This window comes from Centropristis striata, chromosome 4 (assembly GCF_030273125.1).
Source record: "Centropristis striata isolate RG_2023a ecotype Rhode Island chromosome 4, C.striata_1.0, whole genome shotgun sequence".
Classification (NCBI taxonomy): domain Eukaryota; kingdom Metazoa; phylum Chordata; class Actinopteri; order Perciformes; family Serranidae; genus Centropristis; species Centropristis striata.
The window spans coordinates 32,554,651-32,575,887 of record NC_081520.1 but is presented as its reverse complement, the minus strand read 5'-3'; the positions used below and the strand labels follow the sequence as shown (position 1 = coordinate 32,575,887).

At 38.2% G+C, this 21,237-nt stretch overlaps 1 protein-coding gene across 2 annotated transcripts in view; it reads left to right on the top strand.

Moving 5' to 3' along the window:
* hip1 (huntingtin interacting protein 1) overlaps nt 1-21,237 on the top strand; it is a 78,571-nt gene that overhangs the window by 43,253 nt on the left and 14,081 nt on the right. For both annotated transcript variants that reach the window (XM_059330465.1, XM_059330466.1), the window contains exons 6-21: nt 667-743; nt 2,154-2,215; nt 4,941-5,081; nt 6,004-6,061; nt 6,236-6,311; nt 7,311-7,454; nt 8,775-8,872; nt 10,064-10,136; nt 10,246-10,429; nt 11,029-11,117; nt 11,609-11,725; nt 12,541-12,642; nt 17,000-17,194; nt 17,949-18,096; nt 18,180-18,266; nt 19,541-19,648. In XM_059330465.1, the coding sequence (XP_059186448.1) occupies nt 667-743; nt 2,154-2,215; nt 4,941-5,081; nt 6,004-6,061; nt 6,236-6,311; nt 7,311-7,454; nt 8,775-8,872; nt 10,064-10,136; nt 10,246-10,429; nt 11,029-11,117; nt 11,609-11,725; nt 12,541-12,642; nt 17,000-17,194; nt 17,949-18,096; nt 18,180-18,266; nt 19,541-19,648 (1,759 nt within the window). The remainder of the gene's footprint in view (nt 1-666; nt 744-2,153; nt 2,216-4,940; nt 5,082-6,003; nt 6,062-6,235; nt 6,312-7,310; nt 7,455-8,774; nt 8,873-10,063; nt 10,137-10,245; nt 10,430-11,028; nt 11,118-11,608; nt 11,726-12,540; nt 12,643-16,999; nt 17,195-17,948; nt 18,097-18,179; nt 18,267-19,540; nt 19,649-21,237) is intronic.

Genomic DNA, 21,237 nt, shown 5'->3' with positions numbered 1-21,237 from the left:
CTCCTTCAACCAAAAAGCTGTGAAAACTTATAAGTCTGTGTTGCAAATTTAAAATATTCACCGAACTTGTTTGAGTTTATAACTATAAGTACATTTATTTCATAAACCTCCGTCTCGGCGTATTTCTGTAATATATCTATTTCCTCCGGTTGTTATTTGTAACGATGCACTTTGCTAATAAAGCTGACTTTAGGGGGGGAAAATCCTGTCTTTGGCTGTATTGCGCCCTTCTGTGTCGTAAACTCTGGAGGCGTGCCATTTGAATCGGGTAGATATTAAGGCGTTTTGATTGGAGAGATATGATCGTTTGATAAATCACACGTGAACCCTGTTGTAAGACAAAATATACGATCAGATCTGCGCTCATTTCTACGCTCGTTTGATAAATGAGGGCCACTGTGTGTACTAACAAAATAAGGACATGAATAAGAGGAAATTTGTTTGTATTTCACTTCCTGTATGAGGCCAAGCGGTTTACATGATGACTTGTATGTGAAAGGGGTCGGTCATAGTGACGAAGCCACAGAGAGTCATTGACTCCACAGCTTTATTGCAACTTTTCACTGAATTATTTTGGTTTTCTGGCCATTAACTTTCCAGAATCTGCCTGCAAATGGTCACATGTTCGTCTCAGGCTAAACCTCCTCCTGTCCTCTTTTCTTTCAGAACCCGCGTTTCCCCGGGAACCTGCAGATGTCAAACCGACAGCTCGACGAGGCGGGAGAGAACGACGTTAACAATTTGTGAGTGTGGCGTGCTGCTGCTCTTGTTTTTGGGCCCCAGGAACCAGATATTAATGAGTTTCAGTGTTGCATCTCAAACTGTGCCGACCACAAGTGTGACATGAAATTTAATTGGATGGATTCATTAAACATAATAAACCAGAGACATTATCTTAGTTATTCATTGTGGTAGTTTTAGATGTGTTATTCAGCACATGGTCATAGAAAAACAGTTTAAATTGTGAAAAGAAGATGGAATTAAAAAATCGAGAGTAAATTTTTTCATTTCATTGTTTTCATCAGTAGTTTCTTTTTCACTTCACTTGTTGAAATGCTATAGTTACCGGCTTCAGTAACAACTATGCTGGCGGTTCCTGAGCTTTTTGGCTTGTGGTGAAATCTGGTCAGTTGTCTAGTATTGTACTTATGTACAGGTACATCTAAAAAAATAGAATATTGTGAAAAAGTTCAATATTTTTTGTCAATTTTTCCAGAAAGTGAAACTTGTATATTATATAGATTCATTACACATAGAGTGAAATATTTCAAGCCTGTGTTTCTTGTAATTTTGATGATTATGGCTTGAAGATAATGAAAACACAAAATTTATGTCAGAAAATTAGAATATTACATAAGATCAATGGAAAAAAAGGATATTTAAAACACAAATGTCAGGCTTCTGAAAAGTATGTTATTTTCTATACACTCAATACTTGGTTGGGCTCCTTTTGCCTGTTCTGGGTTTTCATTATCTCTAAGCCAGAATCATCAAAATTACAAGAAAAACAGGCTTGAAATATTTCACTATACGCATAATGAATCTATATAATGTAGTGTAGTAATGAGTTTCACTTTCTGAAATGATTGACAAAAAATATTGAACTTTTTGATGATATTCTAATTTTTTGAGTGACCTGTAATTGTGAGTTGACATGGAAATATTCACTGAAAGCTTTAGGAATGGAATTTGGACTATACATATACTTAAAGAAAAAACTGCATATTTGGTATATATCAATCTGAAAATTGTCATTATCTTGAGTTTCTGGAGAAGGGGAGCAGAAGGATCTAGTCGCTTTGAAAATGTGGCAGTTCTAACAAATCTTTTCTGAATGAGATAAATACTTTGGAGGCTGGAGGCATATGTACTGGCCCAAACAGTGTTGCAGTATATAACGTGCGGATAAATCAAGCTATAATACAACGTATTAAGTAGACAGTTCTGATTAATCAGGTCACAAATTTTCCTGACGAGACCAAGCGATCTGGTAACTTGGTACTTTTAACAGCAGGATCCTTTTATTTGACGTCAATGGGAAAGGTTTTTACACCCCTTGATCTGCATTTTCCACTGCAACACTATGAAACGTGTGTTTTTGCTATAATCATGTAAAAATCCTCATTTCTCTTTCTGTCTCGGCTCTTTCTCAGCTTCCAGTTGACCGTAGAGATGTTCGACTACCTGGAGTGTGAGCTCAACCTCTTCCTGGGTGGTAAGTTTTGCTTTTCTGAGCCACAGCATGATGTAACACACTCACAGACACAGATAGATGACACACTTTTGACAGGAAGTTGCCATCTGACTGATAGGTGTATGGGACATAATGGTGCACAGAAATAGACGCTCTGACGGCTATTAGTGGTGAGACAGCGGACTGCTGCTGTCTGGATGAGTCATGCCGGGTTAATGTCTTAAAGTATGGACGCGGCTAAAAATAGGCGGCTGGGATGTGACCAGGAGCTCAGGAGAAATGCTGGGATGCTGCCATTTGTAAATGAACAACAGGAAATCACATTCTTGTTTCTATGTTTGATTGATTGATTGATTGATTCATTCTGCATGATGAGGATGTTTTTATCTCGTCCTCCCCTCGCTGGAGAAATGGATATCTGCTAAAACCATCTCAAATAAATAAATAAATAAATAATAATATGTATTATTATTATAATGATACTTGAATGACTAAATGTATAAATTATTAAATAAGTGATGAATAAATAAAAAATAAAGAGATGGAGAAATAGAAATTAAAAAACGAACAAATATCAATAAAAGTAGAATAAAAAAATGATATTAAAAATGTGAGTTAAACTCTGTAATTTAATTTTACTATTTTCTTTAACATTCTTATCAGAGTGTTTTTGTTTTGTTTGATTATTTTTGTTTTTACGTGTGTATATGTGACCGTGTTATTTGCATATATATTAAAAAAAAGGAAAAGGTAAATTGTATTTCTGTGTTTGGAAGCATTGTATTGTATTATTTTTCCAATAAAAATATTAGAAAAAAAGGTGAGTTAAATTAATGAATTTGAAAATATGTTTAAATAAAATTAAATAAATAAAAGCTAAATAAATAATAATAAAATGAACACCAGAAAATACATTCTTATTTCTATGTATGATGCCCTTCATCCTGCATGCTGAGGATGATTTTAACTTGTCCTCCCCTTGCTGAAAAAAATGAGATATCTGTTAAAACCATCTCAAATAAATAAATAAATAAATATAATTATAAATATAATAATTATAACAATACTTGAATGACTCAATAAATAAGTGATAAATAAATAAAAATAAAGAGATGGGAAAAAAATCAATAAATACTATATTAAAAATGTAAAATGAATGAATTTCAAAGTTTGCATCAAATTAAATAAATAAAAAAATAAAATTAAAACAAAACAAAAATAACAGTAAATGAAAAAATAACAGTATTAACTAGAATAATAGTAAATAAAAAGATTTTCAAAACCTTACTTTAAAAAAGCATAACACCATAGAAACCATAGAAAAAGTCATAATAGTTAAATTTATACAATGCATACCATCTAAGTTAACGTAAAAAAACAAAAATGACATAAATTAAGCATAGAAGAGAGAGACTCACACAGTGTGGTCACCATGACTGTGGTCTGCTCGTTCACTTTATCTACACAAAACACATCAGAGTCTGTGACCAGACACAAAAATCTGAACGCCTTCGTCAGCCTCCTGCTCTGGTCTGGTGTATTTTAAAAGCATCACGTCATCCAGGGGTAAAGAGGCCAGGCCTGAGGTGCCCGTGTGTGTGCATGCGTTTGTGTATGTTTGTGTGTTTGCGTGTGTGTCCTCGCTGTGCAGGAAACCACACCTCTGCAGAGCACAGAGGCTCTCCATCCAGGCTTTGGGGTGGTGTGAGCAGGGTGGCAGGGAAATGAAAGAGCGGCGTAATGATGGAGGTAGACAGTCCCGTTAGTGTTCACGTTGCAGCTCCACTTTCAAACCTTTTTCCTCCCTTTTTTCCCCCAATAAGCAACAGTGAGCTGCTGTTAGTTTTAGTGGCCGAGAGCACAGCAGAAATACTTGTTTTTTGGTAACTTTCTTTTTATTTGTGAATTTCAGGTTAAAACAAAACAGAAGGGTAATAGTACAAAGATTTTAGTAACATAGGCCATAATATAGTGTAGAAAGAAGAAGTGAAGAAACACAACACACAGAAAAAAACAACAAATAGCATGAGTGATTTCCAACTACAACAGGTTACATTACATTACATACTTTGTGTAGCCCAAACTTTTCAGGAGCCTGACATTTGTGTTTTTTTGTGGGGGTTTTTCCATTGATCTCATGTAATATTCTAACTTTCTGAGACACTGAGTTTTGCGTTTTCATTATATGTAAGCCACAATCATCAAAATTACAAGAAATACAGGCTTGAAATATTTCACTCTATGTGTAATGAATCTATATAATATACAAGTTTCACTTTCTGAAATAATTGACAAAAAGTATTGAACTTTTCCATGATATTCTAATATTTTGAGATGTATCTGTATATTGGTCAGATTGCAGCCTTAATAAGAAGGTTAGGCTCTCCATACAGTTTATCTCGTTAATTATTGCAATCTAATCATCCTTTGTTGGCAGGTTTACCTGTTGCCATTTCCGTGCAATAGATGTCTTACTTGCAGCCAAAAGGACTTCGTATAGGTACCTATCATGGGCCACGAGATTGTCCCGAAATTACAGCAGAAATACTTGATTGATTCATGAAAAATTCATGATTTATGAGCCTCGACTGTCTCGCTGTGTTTGCATTAATAATCACTGATGTGTGTCTGTGTGCTGCATTGGTTATGATACCTAATGGGTTCTCACGGCTCTGTGTGGGTGTGTATTGATCTTGTAAATACATCTATTGATTGAGTATGTTTTCTCTCTCCTCCTCCTCTCCAGTGTTCAGCTCTCTAGACATGTCTCGGTCGGTGTCGGTGACGGCAGCGGGCCAGTGTCGCCTGGCTCCCCTCATCCAAGTCATCCTGGACAGCAGCCACCTGTATGACTACACAGTCAAGCTGCTGTTCAAGCTGCACTCCTGTGAGTGACACACACCTCTGTTGGTCAGACTGCACAACTACAGGCTCAGTGGGAATAGTTCACAGTGAAGGTTGCTCAGTGTTGGGCAAGATGCAGATATTTTTCTTTTTTTTTTTTTTTTTTTAAAGCCTTTTTGAATTTCTGAAATTTCTACAACCCATCTGCAGTTGGAACGGCATGTTTTCGAAAGAATTACACCATATATCATAGCCAGAAAATTTAAAAACAGGCTATAATGTTGATTTTCACAATTCCTATGGTCCCTGAACATATCATGTGTGACAAACACACAACAAAACTAACTTTATGAAAAATAAAGCAGCTTGACTGACCCAAATCTGTTGTGCATGAAGAAACATGTCATTCATCACAAACTTTGTAAATAAGAATTTTTAGAATGACTTGACACACCACTTTCTGTTTGTATCCATTCTGCTGATTTCCCAGATTCACCTCTGGCTGCAGAAATAATGTGAAAACTTAAGATGTGTGACACTTCTCTGCAGAGATGACGTTAGACACGCTCTCCTCTGAGGCTCCTGAAACCTTCCAGAGCTTCGCTGGATAAACTTTAAAAAAAAAAAAACCCTGCAGTTCCGTTTGAAACGAGCCTTTTTCTCTGTTTCTGAAAAGAGGATGTTTGGGAGATTTGAAGGCTTTCAGCTTCAAAGCTTTGATACGAACATTATATATATAAACACAGAATACCTGAACAGTTCTCTAGCACTGACATGTTTGTGTTGTGTGTGTGTGTGTGTGTGTGTGTGTGTGTGTGTGTGTGTGTGTGTGTGTGTGTGTGTGTGTGTGTGTGTGTGTGTGTGTGTGTGTGTGTGTGTGTGTGTGTGTGTGTGTGTGTGTGTGTGTGTGTGTGTGTGTGTTTGTGTGTGTTTGTATGTGTTTGTATGTGTGTGTGTGCTTGCAGGCCTTCCAGCAGACACTCTCCAGGGCCACAGAGATCGTTTCCAGGAACAGTTTAAGAAGTATGAAGTTCACTTGCAGTCGCAGAAATTTTAGCCAGTCACGGTTTCACTGAGTGTGACCTCGATGACTGAGCTCTTAGTGCCATGTTGAATTCATTTTCAACGTGGAACTTTTCTGCCCTTCTCTCTGATTTTCTGTTCATTCCTCCGTCTGTCCTGATCTCTGTGTTTCAGGTTAAAGAGTCTTTTCTATCGCTCCAGTAACTTGCAGTATTTCAAGAGGCTGATTCAGATCCCACAGTTGCCTGAGGTGAGGACCGACCCTCAATACGTCTCTCACTTTTCACATTTTAACCACAACTAAGCCTCTAGTTCAATTGACTTATTCATTTCCCAGGAAAAAACCCGGCCTCTACCAGTTGTTTAAGATAAGATAAGATAGGATATGACTTTATTTATTCCGCAGTGGGGAAATTAAGTTGTCTCAGCAGGTCAAGATACAGACACATAGATATAATAACAGAATAAGAATATCAAAAATAAGATGTATACACATTATATACATACATTTCTGCTATTTGACATTTATCATTAGCTGTGTTTGCATTTTTACAGCTATTGGAGAAAATATATTATAGCATGTTTAATAGGTTGAATAAAACGATTGTGTCCATTTTTATATATCGAACGATAAGTTGATATATTAATTATCATGACAGGCCTAGGTGTAACTCATATCCATGATGAACATAAAGTGACAAAATGATGCCTTGTACATTACCGTAGCTGCACCACTACTCTTCATTTTATGGAATTTGAGTAGTCAAGTTTTAGTATAATTTTAGTATTGATAATAACTTTTAACCCTTTATCAGGCGAAGAATTGTATTTGGTAACTTCCGTGGATATCAAAATGGGGTTGAGAAAAAAGTTGCAAATTTACTAGATTAAAGTGGCAGATCTACACGAAAAAAAGTTGCAGATTTAAGAGATTTAAAGTAGCAAATCTGCGTGGAAAAAGTCACCGATTTATGAGAAAGAAGTGGGAAAAAAGCAACTTTTCTCGCACATTCACCACTTTAAATCTCTTAAAACTGCAACTTTTTTTCTTGTTGATTTGCCACTTTAATCTAGTAAATTTGCAACTTTTTTCTCAACCCCATTTTGATATCCACGGAAGTTACCAAATATAGTTCTTCGCCTGATAAAGGGTTAATGCTTTTATCAAGATGTAAAAATAAAATCTGATATATGATCTCTGCAAACGCCTAATTATGCTCATTAACATCTTGCTTTGTGTTTCTCACAGAACCCTCCTAACTTCCTGCGTGCGTCAGCTCTGTCGGAGCACATCAGCCCTGTGGTCGTGATTCCCGCCGAGTCGTCGTCCCCCGAGTCGGAGCACGTGGTGGAGACGGACGACCTGGTGGACACAGACGTCCCCGTGCTGCCGGTAACTAAACAAGACAAGTATCCCTCAGTGGTACCTTCTTAAATGCAGTCGCTCTGTTCTGTGGATGGTTTGTCGTCAGGAATCACACATATAAGAAGGATGTTTGTGTGAGGAAATAGATGCAAAGTGGACAACTGAAGGACATAAAAGCAGTCTTGCAAGGATTACTGAATGCGCCTCGCCCAAAGTGTAAAGGGCCGCCTGGCCTTCACCTGCAACATGTCACTTGAAGAGACACATACCAACCAGAAAGAGACTCCAAATGACCACAAAGACACATAAAACAACAACAAAGAGACACAGACAGCTACACACACACAGCTGCACAGAGACTCCAACCATTATTAGACCACCCTTGTTTTCTTCAATTTCTTGTTCATTTTAATGCCTGGTACAACTAAAGGTACATTTGTCCTGGGAGTGCTTGTTTTATCAGGGACAGTTTTGTTGTTTCTTTGGGCATATTTTTAGTCATGTGTCGGCAAAAATATGGCACAAAATGCTATGTTTGAATTCGTAATTGTCTCGTGTTCATTCAAAAAATATTTTTTGGGCCCCCCCCAAGGAAAAGGGCCCCTGAAGAACTGCTTATACAGTCATGGAAAAAAATATTAGACCATTTTTTCTTCAATTTCTTGTTCATTTTAATGCCTGGTACAACTAAAGGTACATTTGTTTGGACAAATATAATGATAACAACAAAAATACCTCAAAGAGTTTAAGAGCTGATATCTAGCCATTTTTCATGGTTTTCTAGATAATGATTTTGGTTATTATCAAGAAAACCATGGAAAATGTCTAGATATCAGCTCTTAAATGAAACTCTTATCAGCTATTTTTGTTGTTGTCATTATATTTTTCCTAACAAATGACTGTATTCTTCATATTCTTGTTAAGACTACTTAAACATTTGTTTTATATTTGTGCAGCATGACGCGGTCTTAATTATACGGTATTGACTTTCACAGCTGGTTAAAAAACCATTCTCTTCTTATATAAACTGTAAATAATGAGGTAATTAATACCAGTTTTGATCCACAATCCAGCTGCAAAACACCTGGATCCCTGACAGTGATAAAGCAGATGGGAACGATTTAAGAAGACTCTTAATAAGTATATTCGTAGAGATGAAACTAAAGAGGTGCTAAAGTGTATATAATGTACAAACTTTAATAAGTAGTGAGTGTGTTTCATAATAACTGTAATTATGCAGTTAGGAAACTCAAACAATAACACAGGTTAGTTTAGGATGACAGTAAAATGCTGCCAATGTGGATCATTCTCACTTTTCTTTTAAACCTGCCTGTTTTGGATACACAGCCGGCTTTGGAGACCAAGTTTGACGACCTGTTTGGCACCACGGCGGCGATAGATCCGTTCAACTTCAACAGTCAGAACGGCATGCGGAAGGACGACAAGTAAGGCTACCTTTACATCAGAAGATTTGGAAAAGACTCCTGGAAAACTGTCTGCTCACACCTAAAGAGTGTTTAGAGTTTTTAGTCCCAGCCTAGTCTCAGACTGGGATTTTACAAAGACTGTGAATCTTGCAGGGTCACTATTTACAAGACTACAAATAGATTCTTTTAGCATTTTTTTCCCCATCATGCTCTTAGTAATAACTTACAAAAGTGGTTTTACTGCCCGGTCTGGAACCGGGGACCTTTCCTCTTCTCATCTATTGGTTGTTGATTGTGTAACATCACTGCGACTAAACCCAGAACTAGGAAAAGACTGATATGAAACAGCGCAGATTACTACCTTAAACTTAACGATGGAGATGACGGGAGCGCCATGACTCCAGTAAAACTCCTAGATTTACTAAAGACTTTCAGTTTTTGGTCTGGGACTGGGGGAATCTTTTGGTGTAAGCCCAGCATTACGCCTGAAAACATAAGTGTGTCTTCATGATTACAGCTGTCAGAATAATCAAAAAACTGACAAGAAGCTGAATGATTCACGTTACTTTTGCACCAAAGAACTTAACTTTGGTTTGATTGTGCAAAATATCACTTTTTTTTTACATTTTGTCTTTATTTAGAATTTCATTTCGATAGCACATTGGCATTGTCAGTTGGGCTGGGCAATATGGACCAAAAGTCATATCCCGATATATTTAGGCTGAATATCAATATACGATATGTATCCCGATATTTTTCCCGAAATAAAATGGGCCAATCTTTTTCTAAAATAAATATATTTATACAAGAAAAGAATAATGAACATTACAAAAGAACTAAATATGACAAACCCTAGTAAGGGCAGCAATTACATTAAAATATATATTTTTTTAACTATAGCGGTATATGTGATATGGTCTAATTCCATATCACACATTTGTCATACAACTCGTCTATAGATGGGCTGTCTGGCTGAAGCCATTTCCTTGTTATAGCTTTTTTAGCAGCTACACTCAAAATGCCAAAAAGGTATTTTGTGTTTTTATTATAGGATGTAGACTGCAGAAGCAAAATCTGACTTTTAATTAGATGTTTACAGACCAAAATCAAGCCGAATGTAGTTTGTATCTGTTGCAAGTCACCTGTGAAAATAACGTTTGTTGATCCCCTGATTTTATTTTTTGTTGATGTTTTGTCTATAATCATCAGAGACCGTCTGATTGAACAGCTGACGAGAGAAATCCAGGCCCTCAAAGACGAACTGGAGTCCTTCAGACTGGAGGTAAAGAGCCGAGGAATTACAGACGGCTTCACGTTAACACAAAGAAAGGTATCTACACAGGATGCCTGGACACAAATGTTTATCGTTTTTCATCCCTCTCTCTCACCAGAGCGGTCGCTTGTGTCAGGCGCTGAGGGGGCGTGTCAACGAGCTGGAGGCGGAGCTGGCCGAGCAGAGCCACCTGAGGCTGCAGGCTGCAGGAGAGAGCGAGTTCCTGAAGGCGGAGCTGGACGACCTGCGGAGGGTCAGAGAGGACACGGAGAAGGAGCAGCGGAGCGTGACGGAGATAGAGAGTAAGGCCGGACATCTGACACAGTAAAAGAAAGATACATTATATATTGAAATAAGATGTTTTGGTAACGCTTTATATTAAGGTCCTTGTAATAACCATTAATTAATAAGTAATAAGGCCCTTGTAAGTCCTTACAAGATGCTTATTAACATTATTGTGTGTTTATAAGCTTGTATAAGTGTTAATAATGGCATTACAAACACCCATGACCCACCCATTATGTCTTTGCCAGGCCTTTATTAATCTTATTTTGTTTGCTTATTGATATTAAAATATACTTTATTGCTCATCTATTATAAGTTAACTATAAGTTAACTATACTAGTTTTGTGAAAAATGATAGACAGCCTTTCGTAGAATTTTCTGATGCTCTGAATAAAGAGCAGGAAAAAAGATTGAGATTTTAAAACTCTTTATTCTGTGAATCAAAGCAAAAGGAAGAAGAAAACTAAACGATGTAACATGACAAACTGACAAATCCTTTATAAGACCAGGCCTTTGTTGTAACAATGATTTACCTGCAGTTTTCTCCACCTGGAGTTCAGTTAATATGCAATTAACTGTGTATGTTCGTCTCATGACTGTCTCTCTCTCCAAACAGAAAAAGCTCAGGCCAATGAGCAGCGCTACACCAAACTGAAGGAGAAGTACACAGAGCTGGTTCAGAGCCACGCAGACCTCCTGAGGAAGGTGAGAAAGACAAGTTGTAGCTCTTAATATTCAATAAAATCCTCTCTTTGTCTTTGTCTCGTCACAAAAAAAACATCTAAGTTAAATTAAGTTCTGTCCTCCTGCTGTCCTTTTATATTCCCCTTAAGCTGAAGATCCCATCTCTGCCCTGATTATTTTGGTTTGTTTGTCTGGTCGTCTGCATCTGTGTCCCCTCTCCTCCTCTGTGTGTGTGTGTGTGTGTGTGTGTGTGTGTGTGTGTGTGTCTGTGTGTGTGTCTTTGTGTCTGTGTGTCTGTGTGTGTGTGTCTGTGTGTGTGTGTGTGTGTGTGTGTCTGTGTGTCTGTCTGTGTGTGTGTGTGTGTGTGTGTGTCTGTGTGTGTGTCTGTGTGTCTGTCTGTGTGTCTGTCTGTGTGTGTGTGTGTGTGTGTGTGTGTCTGTGTGTGTGTGTGTGTGTGTGTGTGTGTGTGTGTGTGTCTGTGTGTGTGTGTGTGTGTGTGTGTGTCTGTGTAGAACGCAGAGGTGACCCGGCAGATGACGGTGGCTCGAGCAGCGCAGGATGAAGTGGAGGAGGTGAGGAGAGAGATGCAGGACAAGGTGAAGGCCGCTCAGGACGTTGCAGACCGACAGGTGACAATGAAATGAATTTTGTTATCGCTGCCAAACACCCACTGCCTGTCGGCTCCGTGCTCTCAGTGTTTCACAGAAAAATGTTTGGCCCAACCTCACCGACTGTAGGGTGCATGAGGAAAATAATGAGGAGAAGATTGGATATTTGGGACCCACAGTGCAATCATTTAGCCACAAAATGGCCCACAAAAAAGAAGCTGCTTTGAGAAATTAGATTTTTTGTTTCATTTTCTTGGACCTGTACAAAGCTTCCACAAACGTCAGTGTAACTCTAAACTCTTAAAGGTTGACTTTGATAAAGGTTTTTCTGTTATTGGTTATTTATTAACATTCACAAACTGAGTTGATTTAAAAAAAAAAAATACAGAAATACAGAGATTAAAGTCATAAACTCGCTGAATCAGTGAATTCTTTTAAGTCACTTCTCAAAACAATATATCAATATACAGGTGCATCTCAATAAATTAGAATATCATAGAAAGTTTATTTATGTCAGTAATTCAATTCAAAAAGTGGAAATAACACATGATATAGATCCATTACACAAAGAATTAAACATTTCATATCTAAATGTATTTCATCTTTTTCTAATTATAATGATTCTCCAAAAATATTTGAATATTACAGAAGACCAATTTTAAAAAGTATGTTTAATATGCAAATGGCCTCTGAAAAGTATGTCCATCTATATGACTCAATACTTGGTTGGGGCTGTTTGAATACTGGAAATGGACTATTATATCATATTCTAATGTATTGAGATGCACCTGTACATGTGAGCTGTCTAAAGTGAGATTGTGACTTGTCTTGTTCAGGAGAGGGAGCAGCTGGAGCAGCTTCAGCAGCTCCAGAGAGAGCTGGTGTCCAGCCGGACGGAGCTGGACACCCTGAAGACCACCATGGCCTCGTCACAACAGGTCAGCCTCCTTTAAGTTTTGTTAAAAGTATTCGCTTGAATCTGCAAACTCGACCCCATTAAAAGCCCATCTCTTAAAGTCCAAATTTAAAAAAGATAATTGCGGCTGCTAGAAGAAAGTGTAAAAAGATTAATGATGTGAAATTCTTCACTCTGACTAACAGACCTGGTGAACTTAATGGAGCGCAGTCTGGAAGACATCTAAAAATGGGCTGCTGGTGTCAACGCTCTTATTCTAGTCATCAATTTTTTGCTGATCTCACTTGCACCACACTTTTAGTGACATCTTTGGTGCACGTACCTGTGTTTGTGAAAGGTTGTGATCATGATTGCTGATGCAGAATCGACCATCACAGATCATGAGGTCCTATGAGGCTATTCTTGTATAATTAGTATTGAAATGATCAAATTAGTGTAAAAAGTATCATGAATTGACAACTGTTTATTTATTGGCAGGTTGTCTGACTTGCTGAATGTAGACTTCCCCTTCTGTGCTGACGTGCGTATCGTCATAAAAAATAGACTTGAAGCATAAATAAACGCTTCAGTTTGTGGTTTTGCTTGTTAAGCGCTAGCCTGCACAGAGCCGGTGCAGACAGCTGCACACTGTAGATTAAAATGAAAGCAAATCTGTTATGTCTGTGCAAGTTTAGACACAGACGCTCTCACCAGCACACTTCTATTTATTAGGGATATCTATTTCTGATGAGTACATCTGCAAATTATACAAGAAATACATTTCTTATAGAAAAAACAAACAACAGAAAACAAAAGTGATCATTGAAGTATTGCTGCATGCCCGAACAACTCACAAAACTAGAACAGCCATAAAAAGGTAATAGTAAACTGCAATTGAGATAGCAACAGACATCCTAAATCAGAGTAGTAGCATGTGACCCTCAACACACCAGAAGCAACATATCAACCCCTCTAAATTGCTTCCGTCATGTCAGTCAAATTGTAGGAATGGGCCCCATAGTTTCCCAAATTTACTGGAGCAGCCAGATAAAGATTCCAAGAAACCAAGATTTAAAGAGTCTGATTTTCTCCAATTTAAGAAAATAAAGAGTGTCTCTAATCCAGCTGGCATGACAGGGCGGTGTCGTTGATTTCCAATTAATTACAATTAGTCTTCTGGCTAACAGAGTAGCAAAAGCCAGCACATCCTTTTTGGGCTTAGTGAGGGAGGGAGGGGGGAGCAACCCCAAAAAGTGCACTCACTGGAAATGGACTTTTTCATGATATTCCATTGAGATGCACCTGTATATGTGAGCTGTGTAAAGTGAGATTTTGATCCGTCAGCTGGAGCAGCTTCAAGAGCTATCGTCATAAAAAATAGACTTGAAGCATAAATACATGCTTCATGTTGTGGTTTTGCTTGTAAACTCTAGCCTGCATGAAGCCGGTGAAGACAGCTGCACACTGTAGATTAAAATGAAAGCAAGTTTAGACACAGACACTCTCCCCACCACGCTTCTATTTATTACGGATATCTATTTGTATCGACTGATAGAATAACCTTTAATTCTGTATGCTGTTCAGTTTGTGAGACTAAATTCTGACTACTAAAATGGTGGCACCAGATCCTGGATCCTGAAAAGACCAATTTTAAAAAGTATGTTTAATATGGAAATGTTAGCCTCAGAAAAGTATGTCCATCTAAGTGACTCAATACTTAATTGGGGCTATTTGACTTGAATGACTGGAACTTTACTTTTTCATGATATTCTAATGTATTGAGATGCACCTCTATAAAAAATAGACTTGAAACTAAATATTCTGAACTAACTAACCGTTAAGGTGGAGGTTTGCTGCTCATGAGCTTCTATGAATGAGAGCCTTCTCCAACGTGAAATGCTCCACAAAAATCAAGAACATTTTCCCAACTTGTGTCGCTTTTGCATTTCACGTCTTTCATCTATAAGAAGACTGTCACTCCCTAGATTTCTGGTTTTATCTTATGTGTTATGCTTTCTCCCCTGTTAGTCACTAACTGTCCTCACACGTCTAGTTTCTGACTGAACTGATATGCTGAGACATTTCTTTGCAGTCGGTGAATCTGTGTTCAGTGTGAGGGGGAAACTGTGTAAATAGTAGCAGAATTACCTTCATCCTCTACTCTCCGTTTGTCATCTCTGCACAGTCGAGTTGATGTTTGTAACAGCCGACTGAAGGCATTTCTGTAAGTGTAGAAGCAGTGGTGGAATGTAACTAAGTACATTTACTACAAAGACTGTACTTGAGTACAATTTTGAGGTACTTGTACTTTACTTGAGTATTTCCATTTTATGTAACTTTTTACTTCTATTTGACTACAATTTTAGGGAAATATTGCACTTTTTACTCCACTACATTGAGCTCACAGCTTCAGTTACTAGTTACTTTTTGGGTTGAGATTTAACATGAAAAAAATGATATATTTAAAGTGAATAGTTTTCAAATGATACCTCATAACCGTATATTAGGTAGTTAAAATGAGCCCTGTCTTTAAAAAATAAAATATTACTTACATAAATGCATCAATACAAATAATGTAATAATATATTTAGAATATGTTAAACAATCTGAGTGGGTTCATTCTGCATAATGAGTTATTTTACTTTTGATACCTTAAGTACATTTGGATGCTGATACTTTTGTACTTTTACTTCAGTACATTTTTGAATGCAGGACTTTTACTTGTAGTGGAGTAATTTCACAGTGTGGTATTAGTACTTTTACTTAAGTAAGTGATCTGAATCCTTTTCCACCTCTGCCTAGAAGCCAGAATGAAAACACAGAAGCAGTAAAATCTTGTCCAAACGAGCAACCGCATGTGTAAAAGCTTCAATAAACTTGTTTCGTTTTGCATCTTTGAGCAGCTAATTGATCTGCAGGAGTATTTTTGAGGGGATAATCGGAGGAGTGACAATTCAACCAGCCATGAATTCATGATGTTAACCCTCACAGCCCATCTAAATTGCTCGTGACTCCCTCCGCCACCAATTTCTGCTGTCGTTCTGCACACACAGCGTACCTCTCCTCCGTCTCTGCCTCCCACTCCTGACGTCCTGCTTTTGTAGCCACTACTTATCAACTCTGTCACTCTTTCTGTCCTCCTCCTCCTCCTCCATCTCTCTAATATCCATAGTCCTTTTCACACACAGCCCACGTTCTATCGCTCTTGTCACATGCTTCCTGCTCCTGCTGCACATCCATATTCTTAACTCTGCTTCTCCTTCATTTCTCAACATTTCTTGCTCTCTGTCGGACCTGCTGGGACTCAGCCTGTAAGTCTCACACATGTTTTTCTTACTTGCAGAACATTTTCATGCACTCACATCAGTATCTTACAGTGGCCCTGAGAGCTCACAGTGCTGCAAATTAGGAAAACACATGCAAATACACAAAACACAAGCAAATTGAGAAAACATCTTCATCAATTTGACGACACAAGCGCAGCATTTAGAAAACGCACTGCAAAGACCACAACACAACAGAAGTGTTTCCAGAGGACATGTAAAAGTGGTGCACACGTCTGGACATGCTTATAATATTATCACATTATTTCAAGATAATTATAATTTCAATGTTATAACGATCAAAGCGTGAGACCAACTAAAACGTGTATCATTCATTTATTTGATTTGTTTAACTGCAATGTGATTGATACAGGCTAGCGGGCTAACGCTATATATCACGTTATTACATGAACATGTCATTATCATGAACATGTCATTATCATGAAATAACGTGATAATTTCATGTTATAACATTGAAATGATCATTATTTTGAAATATCATGATAATATCAAAAGCGTGTCCAGACGTGTGCATCACTTTTAAGTGTCCTCTGGAAACACTTCTGTTGTGTTGTGGTCTTTGCAGCACGTTTTCTAAATGCTGCACTTTTGTTGTAAAATTGATGAAGATGTTTTCTCAATTTGTTTGTGTTTTGTGTATTTGCATGTGTTGCAGTGCTGTGAGCTCTCAGGGCCACTGTAGTATCCAACTAGTTAATAGCCCCAAAATCTGCATTTCTTAAACTTGCAGTGCACAGGATCTGATGTAACTTTGTTGCCATAGTTCATGTTTGTTGCATAGCAGCCAAGTTGCACAACCACAACTTCCCAGTGTTTGTTTGATTGTAAACTTGACCTCAACCCAAACCCTCTCTGGAGACTGCAAGCCTCTCCGCACACTTAAATGCAGGCAGTATTGTTACAATCAGTGGCTGAAGATTAAAGTGTTTTTTTTATTGTGAGGTCATTCCACATCCTGACATGTCGTGACAGCTGCGTATTATCCTAACCACGTCTTCCTGTGCCTCGAAATCATTTTCTTTTTGTATCCCTCTGTCTTTTATTCCCTCCACACAGTCGAGCGAGCTGCTCAACTCCCAGCTGGTCGTGCTGGAGTCTGAGAAGGCGGAGCTGGTGCAGTCCCTGTCAAAGGTGGAGGCGGAGCTAACTTCCCAGGGGGAGGAGCTGGAGCGAGTCCAGAGCTCGCTGGCGACTGAGAGGGAGAGCGGGGTGAAGACGGCAGAAGCCCTGCAGAATCAGCTCAATGAGAAGGTGATGAATGGTCATTTTCTCAATTATCTTGCTTCATTAACTTTCTTAATCAGCTGTAATAATTCAAGCAGATGTTTCTGCAGCAAGCGAGCGACCCAGCACATCCACTGAACATCTTGATTTTCACATTTAGCCCCCTCTGTCATTTCTTTCTTTTTGGTTTATTTACTTTTTATTCGTATTTTCTTAGTAACATACGCATATGTGCCAGTTGGATACTTCAGAGAGCATCTTCTCTCCTAGCACCACACGATAATTCTACTCCTCAAAGAACTGTCACTAGCACTTATTGATGCACTAATAGCTCTTATTGCACTTTACCTTGATTGTTTGTTTTTTTTCTTCCTGTAAGTCGCTTTGGATAAAAGCGTCTGCTAAATGACTTAATGTAAATGTAAAAACATATAACATGACACAAACATAACACGATAAGGGGAGGATTGTGCATTAAGTAAAACAGCAGAGTCAACATAAGCACACATCATACATATAATATAAATAAGGTGCTCAAAAATAGGGGGGGGGGGGAATAAATAAAATCTTGATAAAGGCTTTGACCTTATCTTTGCAATCTATATAAAATCAGGCCTTACAGTTAACACATAGCTGACCCATTTTGACCAGTTCGCTTCAAAAATCTCAGTTTGTTTCCTTAGTTTAAATGTAATTCTTTCCATGACATATATATTTTAGATTATACCTGTGTAATTTCTAATAAAAGGCTGGTGTGATAAGTCCTACTGTGTGTCTGCAGGAGAGCAGGGAGCAGGCGTTAGAGAGCCAGCTGGTCGCAGCTCGCTGGTCCAGTCTGCAGGGAGCTGTGGAGGAGGCGGAGAAGATCATCCAGGACTCACTGGCTCAGATAGACGACCCGGCACACATCAGCTGCACCAGCTCTGCAGGTCAGTGTTTGGATGCTGATTAGCACTGTTTGTAGTATTGTTAGTGTGCATGCTCACAGGTTAACATCTCTTTATCTGCTCAGACTACCTAGCGTCCAGATGTCAGGCCTCTATAGACTGTATGGACCGACTCCTTTCTGCCAGAGAGGCCTTCCTGGCTGACAACACAGGTGAGAGTTTAGGTTTGCAACTGATACATTATACATAAAGATACATAATAAAGTTAAGCAATAAACTAGTTTATAAGGCATATGGAAGAAATTATTAGACCACCCTTGTTTTCTCTCATTTCTGGTACTGGTACAATAAAAGGTACATTTGTTGGGGCAAATATAATGATAATAACAAAAATATATCATAAGATTTTAATTTAAGAGCTGATATCTAGACATTTTCCATGGTTTTCTTGACAATGATCTTGGCTATTATCAAGAAAACCATGGAAAATGTCTAGATATCAGCTCTTAAATTAAACTCTTATGAGCTATCTTTGTTGTTATCATTATATTTGTCCATGAACAATGAACAAGAAATTGAGGAAAAAGGGTGGTCTAATAATTTTTCCATGACTGTATATGAGGCATTTTAAGTGATGTTGTGCTGCCTCTGATTTATTACTTTGCAACATTTTCATGAATAGTTTCCAACCACAGACCTTGCAATGATTATTTTAAAGGCCCAGTGGTGCAGGTGTTATGTAATAGCATCACTTTCTACACTAACATATAAATGATTATGAGGTCAGTGCTCTTGCAGGTGCAACATTACCACTTTAAAAGGTGTCAATCAAGCACAGTCTGTACAGACAGAAATGAGAACAGCTTGGTTTTTAAGGCGCATCTGTAATTCACATAAACTGTGAATAATCATGAAGCTGTGAAAATATGTGAAAAACTAGTTTAATTTTTATGCTAATTTTGGCATGAGAAAATCAGCCTTAAAACAAACAGCATCAAAGTTATAAGATGAAAACACAAAAAACACCCCAAAAACAAGTTAAATAAAATCAAATGTACACAAGTAGCCACATCCTAAAGCATACTGCTTTATTGTCTATAGACTATAATTTACAAAATGAACATCATGCTCTATTGAAGAATACTCTAAACTAGAGATTGAGACAATAAACTCATTAGGAAAATGTTTACTGAGGTAATAAATCAAGTGAGAAGTAAGGTCATTTCCTCATAGACTTCTATACAATCAGACTTCTTTATGTAGATGAGTTGCCCCCTGCTGGCCACTAGAAACAAGGTTTAGGTTTAAGGCACTGCATTGGCTTCACTTTTCAGGCCCGGATGTTGCTGCTTAAAAAATACTAGTGAAACCATTACATTAAGTATATTAAGAGTAAAAACATGAAACAAGATATAAGAAATGTCAGATGAGCAATGTGTTTATGTTTCGTTAAATGTAACAGATTCTAATTGATTTGTTTGTCTAGGTGTGTCTGGGCTGGTAGGAGTGGTGACCCAGTGTGGCCACCTGGTGGGCGACACCATCGTTCAGGGTAGTGCCACCTCCCACATGGTGCCTGTGGAGCAGGCTGATGGTTAGTGTGTGTGTCTGTATGTGTGTGTGTTCTTGTACCTTCAACATAGTGAGGACCGGAACATATTTTTAACTAACAAGGACCAAGTAAGGACAGTTCGGCCGGACCTCACTTCTTTAAAGGCTTGAGAGTTGCAAGCTGGTCACTGCGGCCGCCGTCGCTAACTGTGCACAGCGTCCGATGCTTATTGTAAACAAACCAGCATGCTAACTGTACATGTGGTGTCCGCCGCTGATCGTAAACAAACGGCTGTCGCTAACTGTGTCGCTGACTGTGCACAGAGTGTGTGTGTGATGAATAGATTGTATTCTCCACTTCTCTCCTGATAATGATCTGTGGGCGAGTCAGAGATGTCCATGTTCTGGCACGTCTGTAAGTAGTTTATACTCCTCATGTGTCACATGTGTACAGTCGGGATGTCTCTATAATCTGCTGTTATAAACATTAATGTTAGTGTGCAAAACCTTGCATCAGTCTTTATATATGAACATCCATACAGCGACTCAGTAGAGCTCTTTAGAAAATCCCATCTCTTAGCCAAAACATGCATGGATAAAACAGAGTTGCTCACTTCATTCAGGACTAATGTTTTACGGTTTTGCTCCCTTGGGAGATGTTGGCAGCCTGGGCAAGTCTAAACATGCCTCAGTATAATGGAGCTCCGGCCAGCAATCTTATTACAGCAACAAAAATAAATGAAAAGAAGACCTGAAAGTGGGTCGAGCTGAAACTGCATCTACAGCCGTGGCTGAAAATCATTGACCGTGTTTGTCCGTACTTTGAATGCATCATTCGAAAGCCTGTTTGATGCAAATCAGTTGGCTGTCCTGCATCTAAAAAAAAACAGGCCGACAGCTGCTGTAGAGGTAGTTTTGGTTCGCCCTCTTCCTCCCATCAGATCAGAGTGGCTGTTTCAGCTGTTAGTTGACACTTTGCTTGAGGGGATGTCAGTATAATTAACGCTGCAGCTGCAGCCACTTGTGGCACCGATACACATCACAGAAGACATCATATCATATTTTTATAGAAGGCGGAGTGTGAGCATGCAATATGTTTGCTTTTACACCTAAAAGTGCATCTATATACGGAGCTGGAAGAAGTATTAAGATCCATTACTTAAGTAAAAGTACTAATACCATACTGTGAAATTTCTCCACTACAAGTAAAGGTCCTGCATCCAAAACTTACTGAAGTAAAAGTACAAAAGTATCAGCATCAAAATGTACTGAAAGTATCAAAAGTAAAAGTACTCGTTATGCAGAATGAACCCACTCACACTAACCCTCTATGGTACGCATTATGATGCCAGTTAGGAAAAAAAAAGTTTGAAGTGTTTTTTTGTCTTAAAATAGACTAAATAAACATAATCTGAAGAGAAACTTCAGGGTACAATACATAACATTTCAAATTTAAAAACATTTAACCAATGACCCATTGAAATAATGATGATTTTTTCCAGATGTGATAAATTAAAGCATTGCTAGTGGTTTCCTTTACTCTTCCCTCTTATTTAAAGTATCGCATCACTTAAAAACATGCATTGTAGAAATCTGACAGGCCAAAAATGGGTCTGTTGCCTGAGGGCCGCA